This window comes from Entelurus aequoreus, linkage group LG25 (genome assembly GCF_033978785.1).
Source record: "Entelurus aequoreus isolate RoL-2023_Sb linkage group LG25, RoL_Eaeq_v1.1, whole genome shotgun sequence".
NCBI lineage: Eukaryota > Metazoa > Chordata > Actinopteri > Syngnathiformes > Syngnathidae > Entelurus > Entelurus aequoreus.
The window spans coordinates 24,909,458-24,924,493 of NC_084755.1; the positions used below are offsets into that span (position 1 = coordinate 24,909,458).

Sequence of the window (15,036 nt, forward strand, 5' to 3'; positions counted from 1 at the left end):
GTCAAAACGGCCAAAACTGTCAGGTGCCCAGGGGAGAAAAGAAGGGGAGAAACGAGAAAAAGACAGAGGTAGCAGGTAGGTAACGTTAGCCTACATGAAATTATTTGTCTGTTACAGAATGTGATAGTAACCTGGCTTTTTAGCATTAAGCTAATGTTACATGATTCGGCAATTGCTAATCAATAAATAGCTAGTTCTGTTTTAACGTCGGGTTAATATTGTGGAGGGGGCTAAATTGTTATGGAAAATGATAATGTAACGTTAGGTAATTACAGTACTCCCTGGTGTACAGTAATTTTTAAGTCATTCTAGTTAATGCAATATTAAAAAGCACAAATAGAGAACTCTGTAGGATCCCCTTTTTTTGTAATATAGATGTTAAAGTCATACTGGTTTGATATCTTGTTTTGTGCAGTGCCTTATTTATATTGTATTTTTAATTTATTTTTTGCAACTTGTTGGCACGTTTTATTTTGTGTTTATGTATGTAAAAAATATTGTATTTCATATATTCATTTTTTATTTTTTGTATTCATTTATTTATCCATATTTTTTTTTATCTTGTTAACTATTCTGATTGTTAATTTGCTTTCTTTAAGTAAAAAAAAAAAGGTCAAAGACAAAGCTATTCGGTTTCTTGTGAGTACATACACTTCACTGCCGATGTGGGGGGGCGCCACCTAAAATCTTGCCTAGGGCGCCAGATTGGTTAGGGCCGGGCCTGGTTTTATGTATTCTGTTCCCTTGCATCAAAATATGGGTGTATTAAGAAGTTATTTGACATAACATGAGTTGAGGCTATATACATTAAACAATTTAGGAAAAAAATTGATAATTTTCCTATAATTTTTCCAAGATATATCAAAGTATTGTGGCTCAGATATTTGACTTAGAAGTGCAGCAATATGCAAAAGTGGCTGCAAATGCTCAAATTGCATTTAACACACGTCCCCTAGAGTGATGCATTTGTGTGGCAATTTCACAGTAGCTAAAGTGTACTGGTCAGCACATGTTTTGAGTCTATGCCAAACATTTGAAAAAATTAAATATTAAAGGATGTTTTTCCCAGCAAGGAAGAGAAAGCAATAAGCGGTTTCGAACCATACCCATGCCAAGAAGTCTATATACGACTGACTAACATCCATTAATGACATGTTTGGTTAAGACAACGCAATAAGTCATAATCTTGTGAGGATTCCATTTTGTTTGTTGAAGCAGTAATTTGTCAGTGCTTAACTCAGGGGCGTCACTAGGCTTGAAGAACGGGGTGGGCTTAGCCCCCGGGAGGTTCCTGTGATTTTGCACTTGCAAGATCTTTTCGCTCACAACTTTTTGCCACTGTATTTGCATTACACAACACTGAATACATCTAAATGGTTGAAAGAGGAAGTGCAAGGAAGCTTCAGTCATCTTTAATAAGCATGAGATGGCCCAAACACATAAAGACAGTGTTGCTGCATGGAAAAGCTAGCAGGCAACTTGCAAGCAAGGAAACGTTGCACAGATGACAGCAGTGTATACCAACTGGCACAGCACTATAGAATTGACCTGAAAACAGAGGAGGTTCTGGTGGAAAGAAACTTTCTTGTCTGGAAAACAGGGGCTGGAGGTCCACCCAAAGATATGTTGTCTGTGCACAACCTTTTTGATTCAGAAAGTTTGCATTTGCAAGATAGTTCTGCTTACAACTTGTTACTATATTAGACTTACACAGCAAATACTGAAGACATCGAAATGGTTGAAAAGCAATATTGTTTGTTTCCTGTCATTACTGTAATAGTAATAATTTAAGGCCCACAGGCCACACCTGGCAAGTAGGGATAGGTGATATGGACTATCACAATAACCTGCCAAGTGAATATAAAAAAAACATTAATAAAACTCCACCTTTTTTACTATGAGTATGTCAGTGCATCCAGTCTTCAGAACCCCCAAAACACTACTCTAACATAAGACTATGGCTATTAAACTACAGTGGCGGGCCGTGCGTTTCCCACCCAGGCCTTCAGCGATTTCCTACACTGCAAAAAGTCAGTGTTCAAAAACAAGAAGAAAAAAAATACAAAAATTAGGGGTATTTTATTTGAACTAAGCAAAATTATCTGCCAATAGAACAAGAACATTTGGCTTGTCAAGACTTACCAAAACAAGTAAAATTTGCTAACCTCAATGAACCCAAAAATACCTTAATATAAGTATATTCTCACTAATAACAAGTGCACTTTTCTCGGTAGAAAAAAAAAAGAGACATTTTCGCTCAATAGGTTGAAAAATATTCTTAAATTAAGTAAATGCTAGTGCCATTATCTTGACATAATGATATACGCTCGACATTACATTTCTTGAAACCAGCAAACTTATACTAAAAACTAATTTATTGTTCTTAATGGAAGGCAACCGCTTGTCACGCTCGGGGTCTCCTAGCCGCTCAGGCAAATAATATGGTCTAAAAATGCATTTTTCCATCGACAACATGACATCATCGCGCCAAGTGCGTGCTCTTTCAGTCAATTAGTGCGCATATATACAGCCCGGCCCCGGCCACATTTTTTTTAATTGTAATTTTGAAGAATTTACCTGAATGTGCATGAACTATTTCTGTTCAAAATTGTTAGAAATGTCACATGTTAAATGTTTAAATATTAACTGTCAGTTTACTGTACTGTGCCAACTGTACTACTATATGAGTACGTATTTTCTATTGTTTCATTGAAAATAAAACAGCAAAATCCATTTGGCTGTCATCTGTTTTAATTATGAGACAATTGTGTCAAAGTCATGATTTTTTTTTTCATGCCTGAAATAAGAAATTATTACTTTAAAAAAGTAGTTTTATACGTGTGAGTGTTGATGACACAGCTTTGCAACACTTGATATTCTAGTTCCAAGCATGTTTTACTCAATATAGGTCAAAAAATCTCAGCAACAAGCTGTAATATCTTACTGAGATCATTTAGGTCCAAAACACTTAAAACAAGTAAAACACTAACATAAAATCTGCTTAGTGAGAAGAATGATCTTATCGGACAGAAAATAAGCAAATATCACCTTTATTTGAGATATTTAATCTTACTTAGATTTCAGTTTTTGCAGTGTACTTAGTCCGACTTCAATAATTACCTCTCAAAATACCATCATTTATGTCGCCACATGACCACGGCTTGAAAAATACTATACAGAAACACACTTGCACACTACCTGGCATTGAATATGTACAAAAAGGGCAATTTTTTGGCGCATTTAAAAATCAATAAACCTGTCAAAACAAAAATAATTTAAAAAAAACTTGAATGTGAAAAATATATTTAAACTCACAATACCGCTCGTAGTTGGTGGATTAGAGTGGAAGTGGCAGGCAAACTATTATATCTGACACCTAATCAACGTTTTGCTCTCCTACTTTGTTGGTTGAAAAAGTGAGTACCGCTGATTTCTCCGCTGGCCGGGTGTGGCTCCGGTGCCACTTTCTGCTTTCGTAAATCACAACTTGTGATTGGATTCTTGGGAGTGACAAGTGAGTATAAAGTTAAAGTTAAAGTACCAATGCTTGTCACACACACACACACACTATGTGTGGCAAAATTATTCTCTGCATTTGACCCATCACCCCTGATCAACCCCTGGGAGGTGAGGGGAGCAGTGAGCAGCAGCAGTGAGCAGCAGCGGTGGCCGCGCCCGGGAATCATTTTTGGTGATTTAACCCCCAATTCCAACCCTTGATGCTGAGTGCCAAGCAGGGAGGTAATGGGTCCCATTTTTGTAGTCTCAGAAAATGTTGACTTTGACATTTACACTGCAGGCCAAAGTGGCCCGAATCGGATTTTTTCCAGCTGACTGTTTACACTGCAAGTAAAATGTGATTTTACCTGACTCCAGTGTAAACGTGCACAGCCCTAATGTGGCCTCGATGTCACTTTACATGCGCACTTCAATAAAGTGAAAACAAAGTTGACAGGGAGAAAGTAGCTACTACTACAAAATAAAAGAGCAGCAACACCTTAAAATGTTTTGTTTTATGTGAAAATAAATTAAATATAATGTATGAATGGCTGTATATACACTAATATATTTGGGAGGGTTGTAATCTTTTTATGGTTGTTCAAGAGACAGAGTGGATCTATGTGAACTTTATTTTTCAACTCACATGTAGGCAAATGCACCAGTGTCATTTCCGGTCCTTCAACAATCTCTATTTCTTCGGAATTCATATATTACTTATAGCCTATTTGCGCACTATTGACAAGTGATGGATCGAAAATTTGGTCGTCTTATATATCGAAACCACATGTGATGAAATATCAATTTTCGCTGGAGACTGCTTCTTTCCAGCGCACTAGTGACGTAGCTCGCCCTAGGCTGATGGAAAAGAGTCCCATTCAGGTCGCATTGCGTTTTAAAGTCACATTTGAAAATATCAGATAATCAGATTCAGGACTACCTCCTGTTTTGTCCTGAATCTGATGCCAAAAGATCAGATTTGATCACTTTGAAGAGTTTAGACTAGCAAAAAAAAATATCACTGGAGGGCAAAATAATGTGATTTGGTTTGCAGTGTAAACAAGGCCTTTGATTGCAGAGAATCCTTGAAATAGCCACAAATGCGCAGTACTGAGACTAGAATTGAAGCATGTTTACTTCAGTAAACACTACAGGATGTGTGACGTCATACCGCCATGTCTGTGTTCGGGTCAGTTTGCATTCACATTGGAATCTGGACATTTAAGTAATGCGGACTACACAAAATCAGATTTGACCAAAAAAAAAGATGAATTGATAACCTATCCAGCAGTGTTCAACGCACTGAACTAGCCATAATGATATGATATCCTGAACAACCTTGCCAAGGTAACAGTGAAAAAGTAGACTGGGTTTTCCATACAGTAATGCGGGTGTTACTGATTGAACGGGTAATAAGTAATGACGAAGGGTCTTCAAATGAATAGTGAAAAATAACAGGTTATATTCTAATTCATAGTCCTGCATTTAGTAAAACTGAAAAGTTTGAGGCTTAAGCCCCCGTAAGAGACCAGACACCACCAATTTTAAAAACCCTCAACAGTAAAATACACTTCATTTCTTTAAAGAGATTTATTTGAATCTGACATTTTCTGCTTGAGAGTTTAGGGTCTTTAATTGCCATTAGGTTCCTCCCTGTACCAGGAACAAGAACCATCACTTTTCTTGATGCAAGCAGATTGTTTGTCCTGCTCGTCAATTGTATTTGTCCACAAGCACTCAGTTGGGCTGCCGATCCCGCACGGCACAGAGGAGCAGCGAGTGATCTGAATACAGCAAAGGTTAGGCTTTACATAACATTAACCATAAATTAGTTCTGCTTACCTTGCAATCACAGCCCATCATAAAGTGTTCTACCAGGATATCATGGCTGCTCTCCCAGGGTACAACGTAATTACAGGATGAAACACGCAGCGACCCGTCAGGCTTCAGTTGGCCTGCAATTGAGAAACTTGAGTCAAACAAGCTCAACTGATCATTTTATACTCTTGCAGGAAGAAATATTTCAAATCATAAAACCCAAGGATGTTTTTTGTTTTACCTGTGATGAAATATTCTACACCTTTGTTCAGAGTCACACCACATGCTGCAGAGGAGGCTGCAGTGCAGATGGTATCATAGTGCCTGATAGGACCTTTCAATATCTGAAAAAAAATTATATAAATTAGAATTTGCATGCAATCTGACATAATTGACTATAATTAAATAACCTTGGTCAGTTTGATGTCATACGTGATGTCGTACTTCAATTCACTGGCCGTCGCCTTTGAAACCACCTTTGCCTTGATGGCTAGAAAGAAAATGTCAGTCAATCTTTGACTAGAATTGAAGCAAACACCAATAAAAGGCATCTGCTAAACAGTCATGTGAGAACTCAAATTGACTGGTATAGTTTAATTTCTCTAAAGAGATGGAGAAATAGATAGCTATATTATAAGTCAGACTGGAAGTCTCTGCAGAGAGCGGTGAGGAAGACAGAAAAGATCAGGACTCTCCTTCCTCCTATCCAGGAAATTGCAAAAAGCCGCTGCCTGACCAGAGCTCAGGAAATCTGTAGAGACTCCTCCCACCCCCACCAAGGACTGTTTTCACTGCTGGACTCTAAAAAGAGGTTCCGCAGCCTCCGTAGCAGAACCTCCAGGTTCTGTAACAGCTTCTTCCCTCAGGCCATAAGACCCTTGAACGCATCATAATAATTCCCTCAATTTCCCCCAAAAAACAGATTAACTCGCTGGAATATAAAGACAATATAACATACATCCATAAACCTGGATGCATATGCAAAAGTGCAATATATTTATCTGTACAGTAATCTATATCTGCACCTTATTGCTCTTTTATCCTGCACTACAACGAGCTAATGCAACGACATTTCGTTCTTATCTGTACTGTGAAGTTCAAATTTGAATGACGATAAAAAAGGAAGTCTAAGTCTAAGGTCAAAACAGTGCCGTTATTTTGATTAAGTCCTATTGAAGAAATGTCCCCAGTTAGACAGGAAGTCAACCAGAAATGTCAAAATGTAGTCAGGCTACATTCCTCTACCAAACTTGATAAAAACACCTACAGAAATGTCAAAATGTAGTCAGGCTACATTCCTCTACCAAACTTGATAAAAACACCAATGGTAAAGCAGTCAAAAATATCTTGGCTGGTATGTAAAACTAAAATTTGAGTGTATGTATTACTTGTCGAACCCTTATCCATTTTCTCTCTAAAAACAAAAATCTTCGTTATCGTCATTAAAAACACCAAGTTACTTAGCTAGCTGTGAAAATATGGTTAGGAGCTGTAACTTGTGAAAAAAAAAAATCTTTAAAAGATGGTTTTGCCAGACTTTTTGGCACAAAGTAGATAAAGTATGAAATAGTTGGAAAAATACATTTCCTTTTTTTAACTGTATATAGTTACGGTTGGATTAACTCGCTGGACTATAACAATAACATACGTCCGTAAACTGAATTTAAATGACAAAAGAAAGTCTAAATTTAAACGTGGTTGCATATGCAAAAGTGCAATGTAGTTATCTGTACAGTAAATCTATATCTGCACCTTTGTTGCCCTTTTATCCTGCAAAACAACAAGCAGACGCAATTAAATTCCATTCTCATCTGTACTGTAAAGTTCCAATTTGAATGACAATAAAGGAAGTGTAAGTCTACAAAAAAGAAGGGACACCTTGCAAGGCTGGTCGACCTAAATTATTTTAGGCTCTGTGTGAAAGGAGTCTTCTATCCACAAAGGTTGAGTGGAGGCAACTGAACTCTTAAGATGTTTCACAATTGCTTCCATTCAACCTTTGTGGATTACTCACAAGTAACTTTTAACCATTCCACTCCAACCAGAATTTAATTAGATGCACAGGTTTTGGATTCATATAAATACATGGCAAACTAAATAGTATTTGTGCTAAATGACTAAACAGAAGGTTAATAGGTGCTGAAGGAACTCCACTCTGTGGCTATTGTCTTTATGCTATATCGTGTTAATTTGTCATTAAATTAAACTATCGCACACCACTAATAATTGACGCCAAAAATCTTTCAGTTCAGTTCCAGTTTATTTCGAACATGCATACGATACTATGTAATGCATCACACTACTCCAGTTGTTTCATTACAGCACATCCAAAAAGGAGTAGGAAGAATGAGAGCTCATTTAATCCTACTCTTTTTTATACCATAGCAATCGTATCCAAAGTTCTTGTTCTCTGTAACATAACAGTGATTAATAAATATACTATTGTAACTAAACAAATATTAAATACATAAATAATCTTTGTCTCAATAAAACAAAGGTTCAAGATGTTCATCATAATTCTTGTTCTGTGTACTTTGTGAACACTTGTAGTTTGAACAGTCTCTTAAACTGAATCATATTGGTGCTTTGATAGATTCCATAATTTAATTCCACATACAGATATGCTAAAAGATTTTAAGTGTTGTACGAGCATACAAATGTTTATATGCTCATCAAAAGGGTGCAAAGTGGATCCGTGAAAGACGGCACGTACTCGACCTGCAGGACCAACTGCACTGAGTGACTAAACAAAACACTCCCATAATTATGCCTTTTGCAACCATAGACCACAACTTGTAGTTTAACTTTTAAGGTTTCTGTGGTTTATCCGTTATACAGTGCTCAATACCGGGGTAGAGCGGAATATGCGTTAAGTCAGGAAAAAACACAGGTTGTTTTATTCCTAGAAGCCTGTTTCGCAGGTTTCCCTGCTCTTCAGGGGATTTCCCCTGATTTTCCCCTAAAGAGCAGAGAAACCTGCGAAACAGGCTTGTAAGGGCCCTACAAGCCTGTTTCGCAGGTTTTCCCTGCTCTTCAGGGGATTTTCCCTCAATTTTCCTCTGAAGAGCAGAGAAACCTGCGAAACAGGCTTGTAGGGATGAAATAGCCTCTGTGTTTTTTCCTGACCTAATGTATATATATGTATGTATGTATATATGTACTGTATATATATGTATGTATGTATATGTGTACTGTATATATATGTGTATGTATGTATATATGTATATATATATGCATGCATGCAGTCGGCTTTTGGCCCCCAGCCAAATTTTTTAGGCCAATGCGGCCCCCAGTCAAAAAGTTTGGACACCCCTGTTCTAGATTATAAGTCATGCCTCTCACCTGGATAGTAGAAGGCTGTCGCCATAAACCAAAAAGTTGGTCAACTTTGACATCAAACTCATCCAAAAAAAAAGTTGCGACACTAAAATGTACATTATTGTTTTACACTTGTTACAGTGGATGTCTGCATTGATACTTTAGAGACATCGACTGCAAGTTATTTAAAACATTTGCTTGAAACACGAGAGGTTCCTGCAATTGTTTGCACTTAAAATACTTGTTTTTAGTAATAAATATGATTGGAACATTATAGCATACTGTGTGTGTTCAATTGCAGTAGATGTGTTTATCCGAGAGAAAAAAAAGAAAAAAAAAAAAAGAATAAAAAAAAAAGAATAAGGGACACCTTGCAGGGCTGGTCGACCTAAATTGTTTTAGCCTCTGTGTGAAAGGAGTCTTCTACTATCCACAAAGGTTGAATGGAGGCAACTGAACTATTAAGATGTTTCACAATTGCTTCCATTCAACCTTTGTGGATTACTCACAATTACCGGTAACCTTTTTTTTTTTTAACCATTCCACTCCAACCAGAATTTAATTAGATGCACAGGTTTTGGATTCATATAAATACATGGCAAACTAAATAATATTTGTGCTAAATGACTAAACAGAAGGTTAATAAGTGCTGAAGGAACTCCACTCTGTGGCTATTGTCTTTATGCTATATCATGGTAATTTGTTATTAAATTAAACCATCGCACACCACTAATAGTTGACGCCAAAAATCTTTCAGTTCAGTTCCAGTTTATTTCGAACATGCATACGATACTATGTAATGCATCACACTACTCCAGTTGTTTCATTACAGCACATCCAAAAAGGAGTAGGAAGAAGCAGAGCTTATTTAATCCTACTCTTTTTTATACCATAGCAATTGTATCCAATGTTCTTGTTCTCTGTAACATAACAGTGATTAATAAATATACTATTGTAACTAAACAAATATTAAATACATAAATAATCTTTGTCTCAATAAAACAAAGGTTCAAGATGTTAATCATAATTCTTGTTCTGTGTACTTTGTGAACACTTGTAGTTTGAACAGTCTCTTAAACTGAATCATATTGGTGCTTTGATAGATTCCATAATTTAATTCCACATACAGATATGCTAAAAGGCTTTAAGTGTTGTACGAGCATACAAATGTTTATATGCTCATCAAAAGGGTGCAAAGTGGATCCGTGAAAGACGGCACGTACTCGACCTGCAGGACCATGTCCTGAATGACTAAACAAAACACTCCTATAATTATGCCTTTTGCAACCATAGACCACAACTTGTATTTTAACTTTTACACACTTTAATGATCTGCTGCACTGACAACACACCTGCTCAGTGTGTGTTTAAGTTTATTTGGAAGATGCATGCATACAACATGATACATCAGTTTCCAGTTTCTCTATTCAACATCTTCGAAAAGGAGTAGGAAGGTTGTTTAGGGCCGAATCCAAATAACCTTCCTTAGTCATGGTGCAAAAAACACAACCTGCTCACTGAACGTTGTAAATATAATTTTTTCTAAAACAGACAACCACCATAAAAAAATCCCAAATTACACACATTTAAATCCATTGCAAATCGTGATGGAAAAATGCAAAAAAAACTCTCTCCACACTTATTCATGTTTGGCGCATTTTAGGTATTTGATATTTCTGATTGATTACAAAACGTTTAGGCGGTCGTCACACAGATAAACAAAGTAGGAGTTGAACTTTCACATATTCTTAATATCCACTTCTAATAATGAATAAAAATTGTATTTTATGTTCACATATATATGGGTTTTATATATATATATATATATATTGAAGTGAATTATATTTATATAGCGCAATATTACCCAATATCTAAGTTACATTTTTAAACCAGTGTGGGTGGCACTGGGAGCAGGTGGGTAAAGTGTCTTGCCCAAGGACACAACGGCAGTGACTAGGATGGCGGAAGCGGGGATCGAACCTGGAACCCTCAAGTTGCTGGCACGGTCACTCTACCAACCGAGCTATACCGCCATATATATAAGTATAGTCAAGGTTTCTGTGGTTTATCTGTTATACAGTGCTCAATACTGGGGTACAGCGGAATATACGTTAGGGATTAAATAGCCTTTGTGTTTTTTCCTGACCTAATGTATATATATATGTATGTATGTATATATGTATATATTTATATATGCATGCATGCAGTCGGCTTTTGGCCCCCAGCCAAATTTTTTAGGCCAATGCGGCCCCCAGTCAAAAAGTTTGGCCACCCCTGTTCTAGATTATAAATCATGCCTCTCACCTGGATAGTAGAAGGCTGTCTCCATAAACCAAAAAGTAGGTTAACTTTGACATCAAACTCATCCAAAAAAAAAGTTGAGACACTAATATGTACATTAATGTTTTACACTGGATGTTTACATTGTTACTTTAAAGACATCGGCTGCAAGTTATTTAAAACATTTGCTTGAAACACGGGATGTTCCTGCACAATTGTTTGCACTTAAAATACTTGTTTTTAGTAATAAATATGATTGGAACATTATAGCATACTGTGTGTGTTCAATTACAGTAGATGTGTCTATCCGGAACATTCCTGCCACACTGGGTTATTTTTACCAAGCTTTTTTAGGGGGACATACACCGCAATGATATCGTAGCGCGGCCTTAATATGTGCGTGATCGGGTCAGAAGATTCATAATAGCATGTTTACATTAAGCATTTTTATCCCGGTTAGGCATTTGCACATAGCTATGTGCAGCTGAGTCTACCTTCTATCCAGCTAGATCAGGGGTGTCAAACGTTCCGCCCGCGTGCCGGATTAGGCCCGCGAACAGGTTTTATCCGGCCTTCTGGATGAGTTTGCAAAGTATAAAATGAGCTGAAATATTTGAATGAAAGAAACGGCTGTTTTAAATGTGTCCACTAGATGTCACAATAGCAATTATTTGTATTGTTGTAGATTATGCTACATATGTAAAAAACAATAAACCACATGACGTTAGAGGAATAGTCAAACTACGTAAAAAACATCCTGTAATTTGATTTTGACATAATGTTTTCTCTTGATAGATTGAAAATTAACATCAATAAATTGACTGATGAACATTATCACATAATTTATTCAGAAAGTATAAATAACAACTAATAAAGATAGAATACTATTAACCGCAACATGTAAGTGTAAAAAAAAACCCCAACAACATTATGATTTGTACATTTTCAGAATGTGCTTGTTCTATTTTTAAACAAAGAAAACAATCTGAAGCTGTCTTTATTTTTAAGTTATCGTGCCGTGATTTTACCAGTCTGGCCCACTTGGGAGTAGATTTTTCTCCATGTGGCCCCCGATCTAAAATGAGTTTGACACCCCTGAGCTAGATTAAGATTTATGTCAAAACACCATCCATTTTGAATACAAATTGTCAGGTTCAAACACTGATGACATCTATTAAACAAGACAAGAAGCAAGGAATTAAACAGAGACAGAATTCAATTTAGCTCAATTGAGGAGAAACGCGTAGACACTGTACCCTTGCACAGTGTTGTCCCACGCTCTGACAAAAGATTGTACGCCTCCTCTTTTATTTGGACTTTCCCTGATTACATGGCAACAGCTGTTTCTAACGGAGGGGGGTCGTAAACAGCCGCTGCCTTTGGTTAAAAAAACAGTTCAAAGAAAAGGTGCCAGGAAGGGAGTCAGGCCCTGCTTCCTCTCCGCTTTGTAGATCTCGGGTCAAGACAAAATCTTCCTGTGGGTTACAATACATCAAAGAAACCGACGCCTTCATGTCGCTTCCCATCGTACACAGTGGAGTTTTACAAGCCTTCTGCTTGGTAGGATCAAAGACAGCTTTAGTCCTCTCGCCGGGAACTCATGGCAACACAAAGTTTTGTGATAACTTAGATACAATTATTCTGACACAAATTACAATATGGTTTTATGCAGGGCCGGCCCGTGGCATAGGCCGTATAGGCAAATGCTAAGGGCGCCGTCCATCAGGGGGCGCCACGCCAGTGCCACAAATGTTGGAGGGGAAAAAAAAAAAAAAAAGAAAAAAAAAAGTTGGTACTATTATTTCTAAATACATAAAATACTCCCACGTTAATTAAAATGCAAAGTAAAGCCTATTTAATAGAAATATTATTTGTTACAACATTACGCCCCCCTCCCCCGGCACGGTGCGCCCCCTCCCTTCCCGTATCATGACTCTTTTTGGACTCACCACATCAAAAAATCAACACAAGATGTCAAAACGGCCAAAACTGTCAGGTGCCCAGGGAAGAAAAAAGACAAAAGAAGAGGAGGAGAAACGAGAAAAAGACAGAGGTAGCAGGTAGGTAACGTTAGCCTACATGAAATTATTTGTCTGTTACAGAATGTGATAGTAACCTGGCTTTTTAGCATTAAGCTAATGTTACATGATTCGGCAATTGCTAATCAATAAATAGCTAGTTCTGTTTTAACGTCGGGTTAATATTGTGGAGGGGGCTAAATTGTTATGGAAAATAATAATGTAACGTTAGGTAATTACAGTACTCCCTGGTGTACAGTCATTTGTAAGTCATTCTAGTTTATGCAATATTAAAAAGCACAAATAGAGAACTCTGTAGGATCCCCTTTTTTTGTAATATAGTTGTTAAGTCCTACTGGTTTGATATCTTGTTTTGTGCAGTGCCTTATTTATATTGTATTTTTAATTTATTTTATGCAACTTGTTGACACGTTTTATTTTGTGTTTATGTATGTAAAAATATTGTATTTCATATATTAATTTTTTGTATTCATTTATTCATCCATATTTTTTTAAATCTTGTTAACTATTCTGATTGTTAATTTGCTTTCCTTAAGTAAAAAAAAAGGTCAAAGACAAAGCTATTCGGTTTCTTGTGAGTACATACACTTCACTGCCGATGTGGGGGGGCGCCACCTAAAATCTTTCCTAGGGCGCCAGATTGGTTAGGGCCGGGCCTGACCAGAAACATAATGTTTTAACTTGTTGGCTGTATATATATATATATATATATATATATATATATATATATATATATATATATATATATATATATATATATATATATATATATATATATATATATATATATATATATATATATGTACAGTACAGGCCAAAAGTTTGGACACGCCTTCTTCTCATTCAATAAGTTTTCTTTATTTTCATGACTATTTACATTGTAGATTGCCACTGAAGGCATCAAAACTATGACTGAACACATGTGGAGTTATGGACTTAACAAAGAAAAGTGAAATAACTGAAAACATGAGAAGTAGTCACCTGAAATGGTTTCCACTTCACCGGTGTCATAGTTTTGATGCCTTCAGTGACAATCTACAATGTAAATAGTCATGAATATAAAGAATATAACTTTATTGTGTTGTATTTATTGTGTGTATGATTTAGAGTAGTTATTCACTATTAGTAGAGAATTGGACATTTTATTAACGCACATTAGCCGCCTCTCCCTGTCCGTTTGCTGCTGTATTGGGGAGTAGAGAGGAAAGAGGAAAAAGGGAATAGCACCAAACAAATTGGATTATGAATGTTGCCTTTGTCTTTTTTTTGTTATTAATATTTATTTATTTATTCATTTGACAGGGAAATCATAATACAGGTACTGAGAAAACAGACACTTTTTTTTGTTCCCCCCCTCCCAAAAAAATACCAATATAAAAAATTACAAAAAATAATAAAAGTAAAATAATAACACCCCCTGTCCTACATTTCAGTCACAGTGGGTAGCAATGTACTGTCTTCCTCTTCACCCCAAGCAGATGGAGAATAACACGAACTGACTAAAAGGAAAAAAATTAACAACAAAAGTAGAAATCACAAACATACACAGAATTGTCACTGAATAAAAACAACAACAACAACAACAACAAAGGAGTTGAGGTAAGTGGAAAGGTTCATTGTCAACAGTGAGTCACATTTATCCTATAGTGTCTTTAATTTAGCTATGTAACTAATTATGCAGCCCCAGGTCAAGTCAAATTGTTTAGGTGTACCCCTCAGATTATATTTAATTTTCTCTAAATGTAAGAAAAACCTGAGGTGCTTAAACCATAGGGAGGCCTTGTGATTTCCACTCCAATAAAATCCTTCTACGAGCTATTAATGATGCAAAGGTGATACTATCCCTAAAAGTCTGCTTCATTTTTTTGATAGTTTGCCTTTTTGTACCGTTCAGTAGATAGTAGATATAGATCAGAAAGAACAAAACAAGTGTTGGTATTTATTTATTTATCAAGTGGTTTCTGGGCACTCAACAGTTTTTTCATTCAAAACTCCACAGACAGGTGTGTGCAAAGGTGAAATCAATCACCCAATTGTGAGAGTGATGGAGAGCGTGGGAGGAGTCTGCAGCAATAAAAGGCTG

The 15,036-nt window shown here is 36.5% G+C and overlaps 1 protein-coding gene across 1 annotated transcript; it reads right to left on the reverse strand.

The window, feature by feature from the left end:
* Positions 1-5,104: 5,104 nt before the first annotated feature.
* Positions 5,105-5,983, reverse strand: LOC133642594 (metalloproteinase inhibitor 2-like). Its single transcript, XM_062036882.1, has 4 exons — positions 5,727-5,983; positions 5,558-5,660; positions 5,341-5,453; positions 5,105-5,282 (listed from the first exon to the last, which is right to left on the reverse strand). Exons 1-4 carry the CDS (start codon positions 5,865-5,867, stop codon positions 5,130-5,132), a joined length of 510 nt encoding a protein of 169 aa, XP_061892866.1. The 5' UTR covers positions 5,868-5,983; the 3' UTR covers positions 5,105-5,129.
* Positions 5,984-15,036: the final 9,053 nt, after the last annotated feature.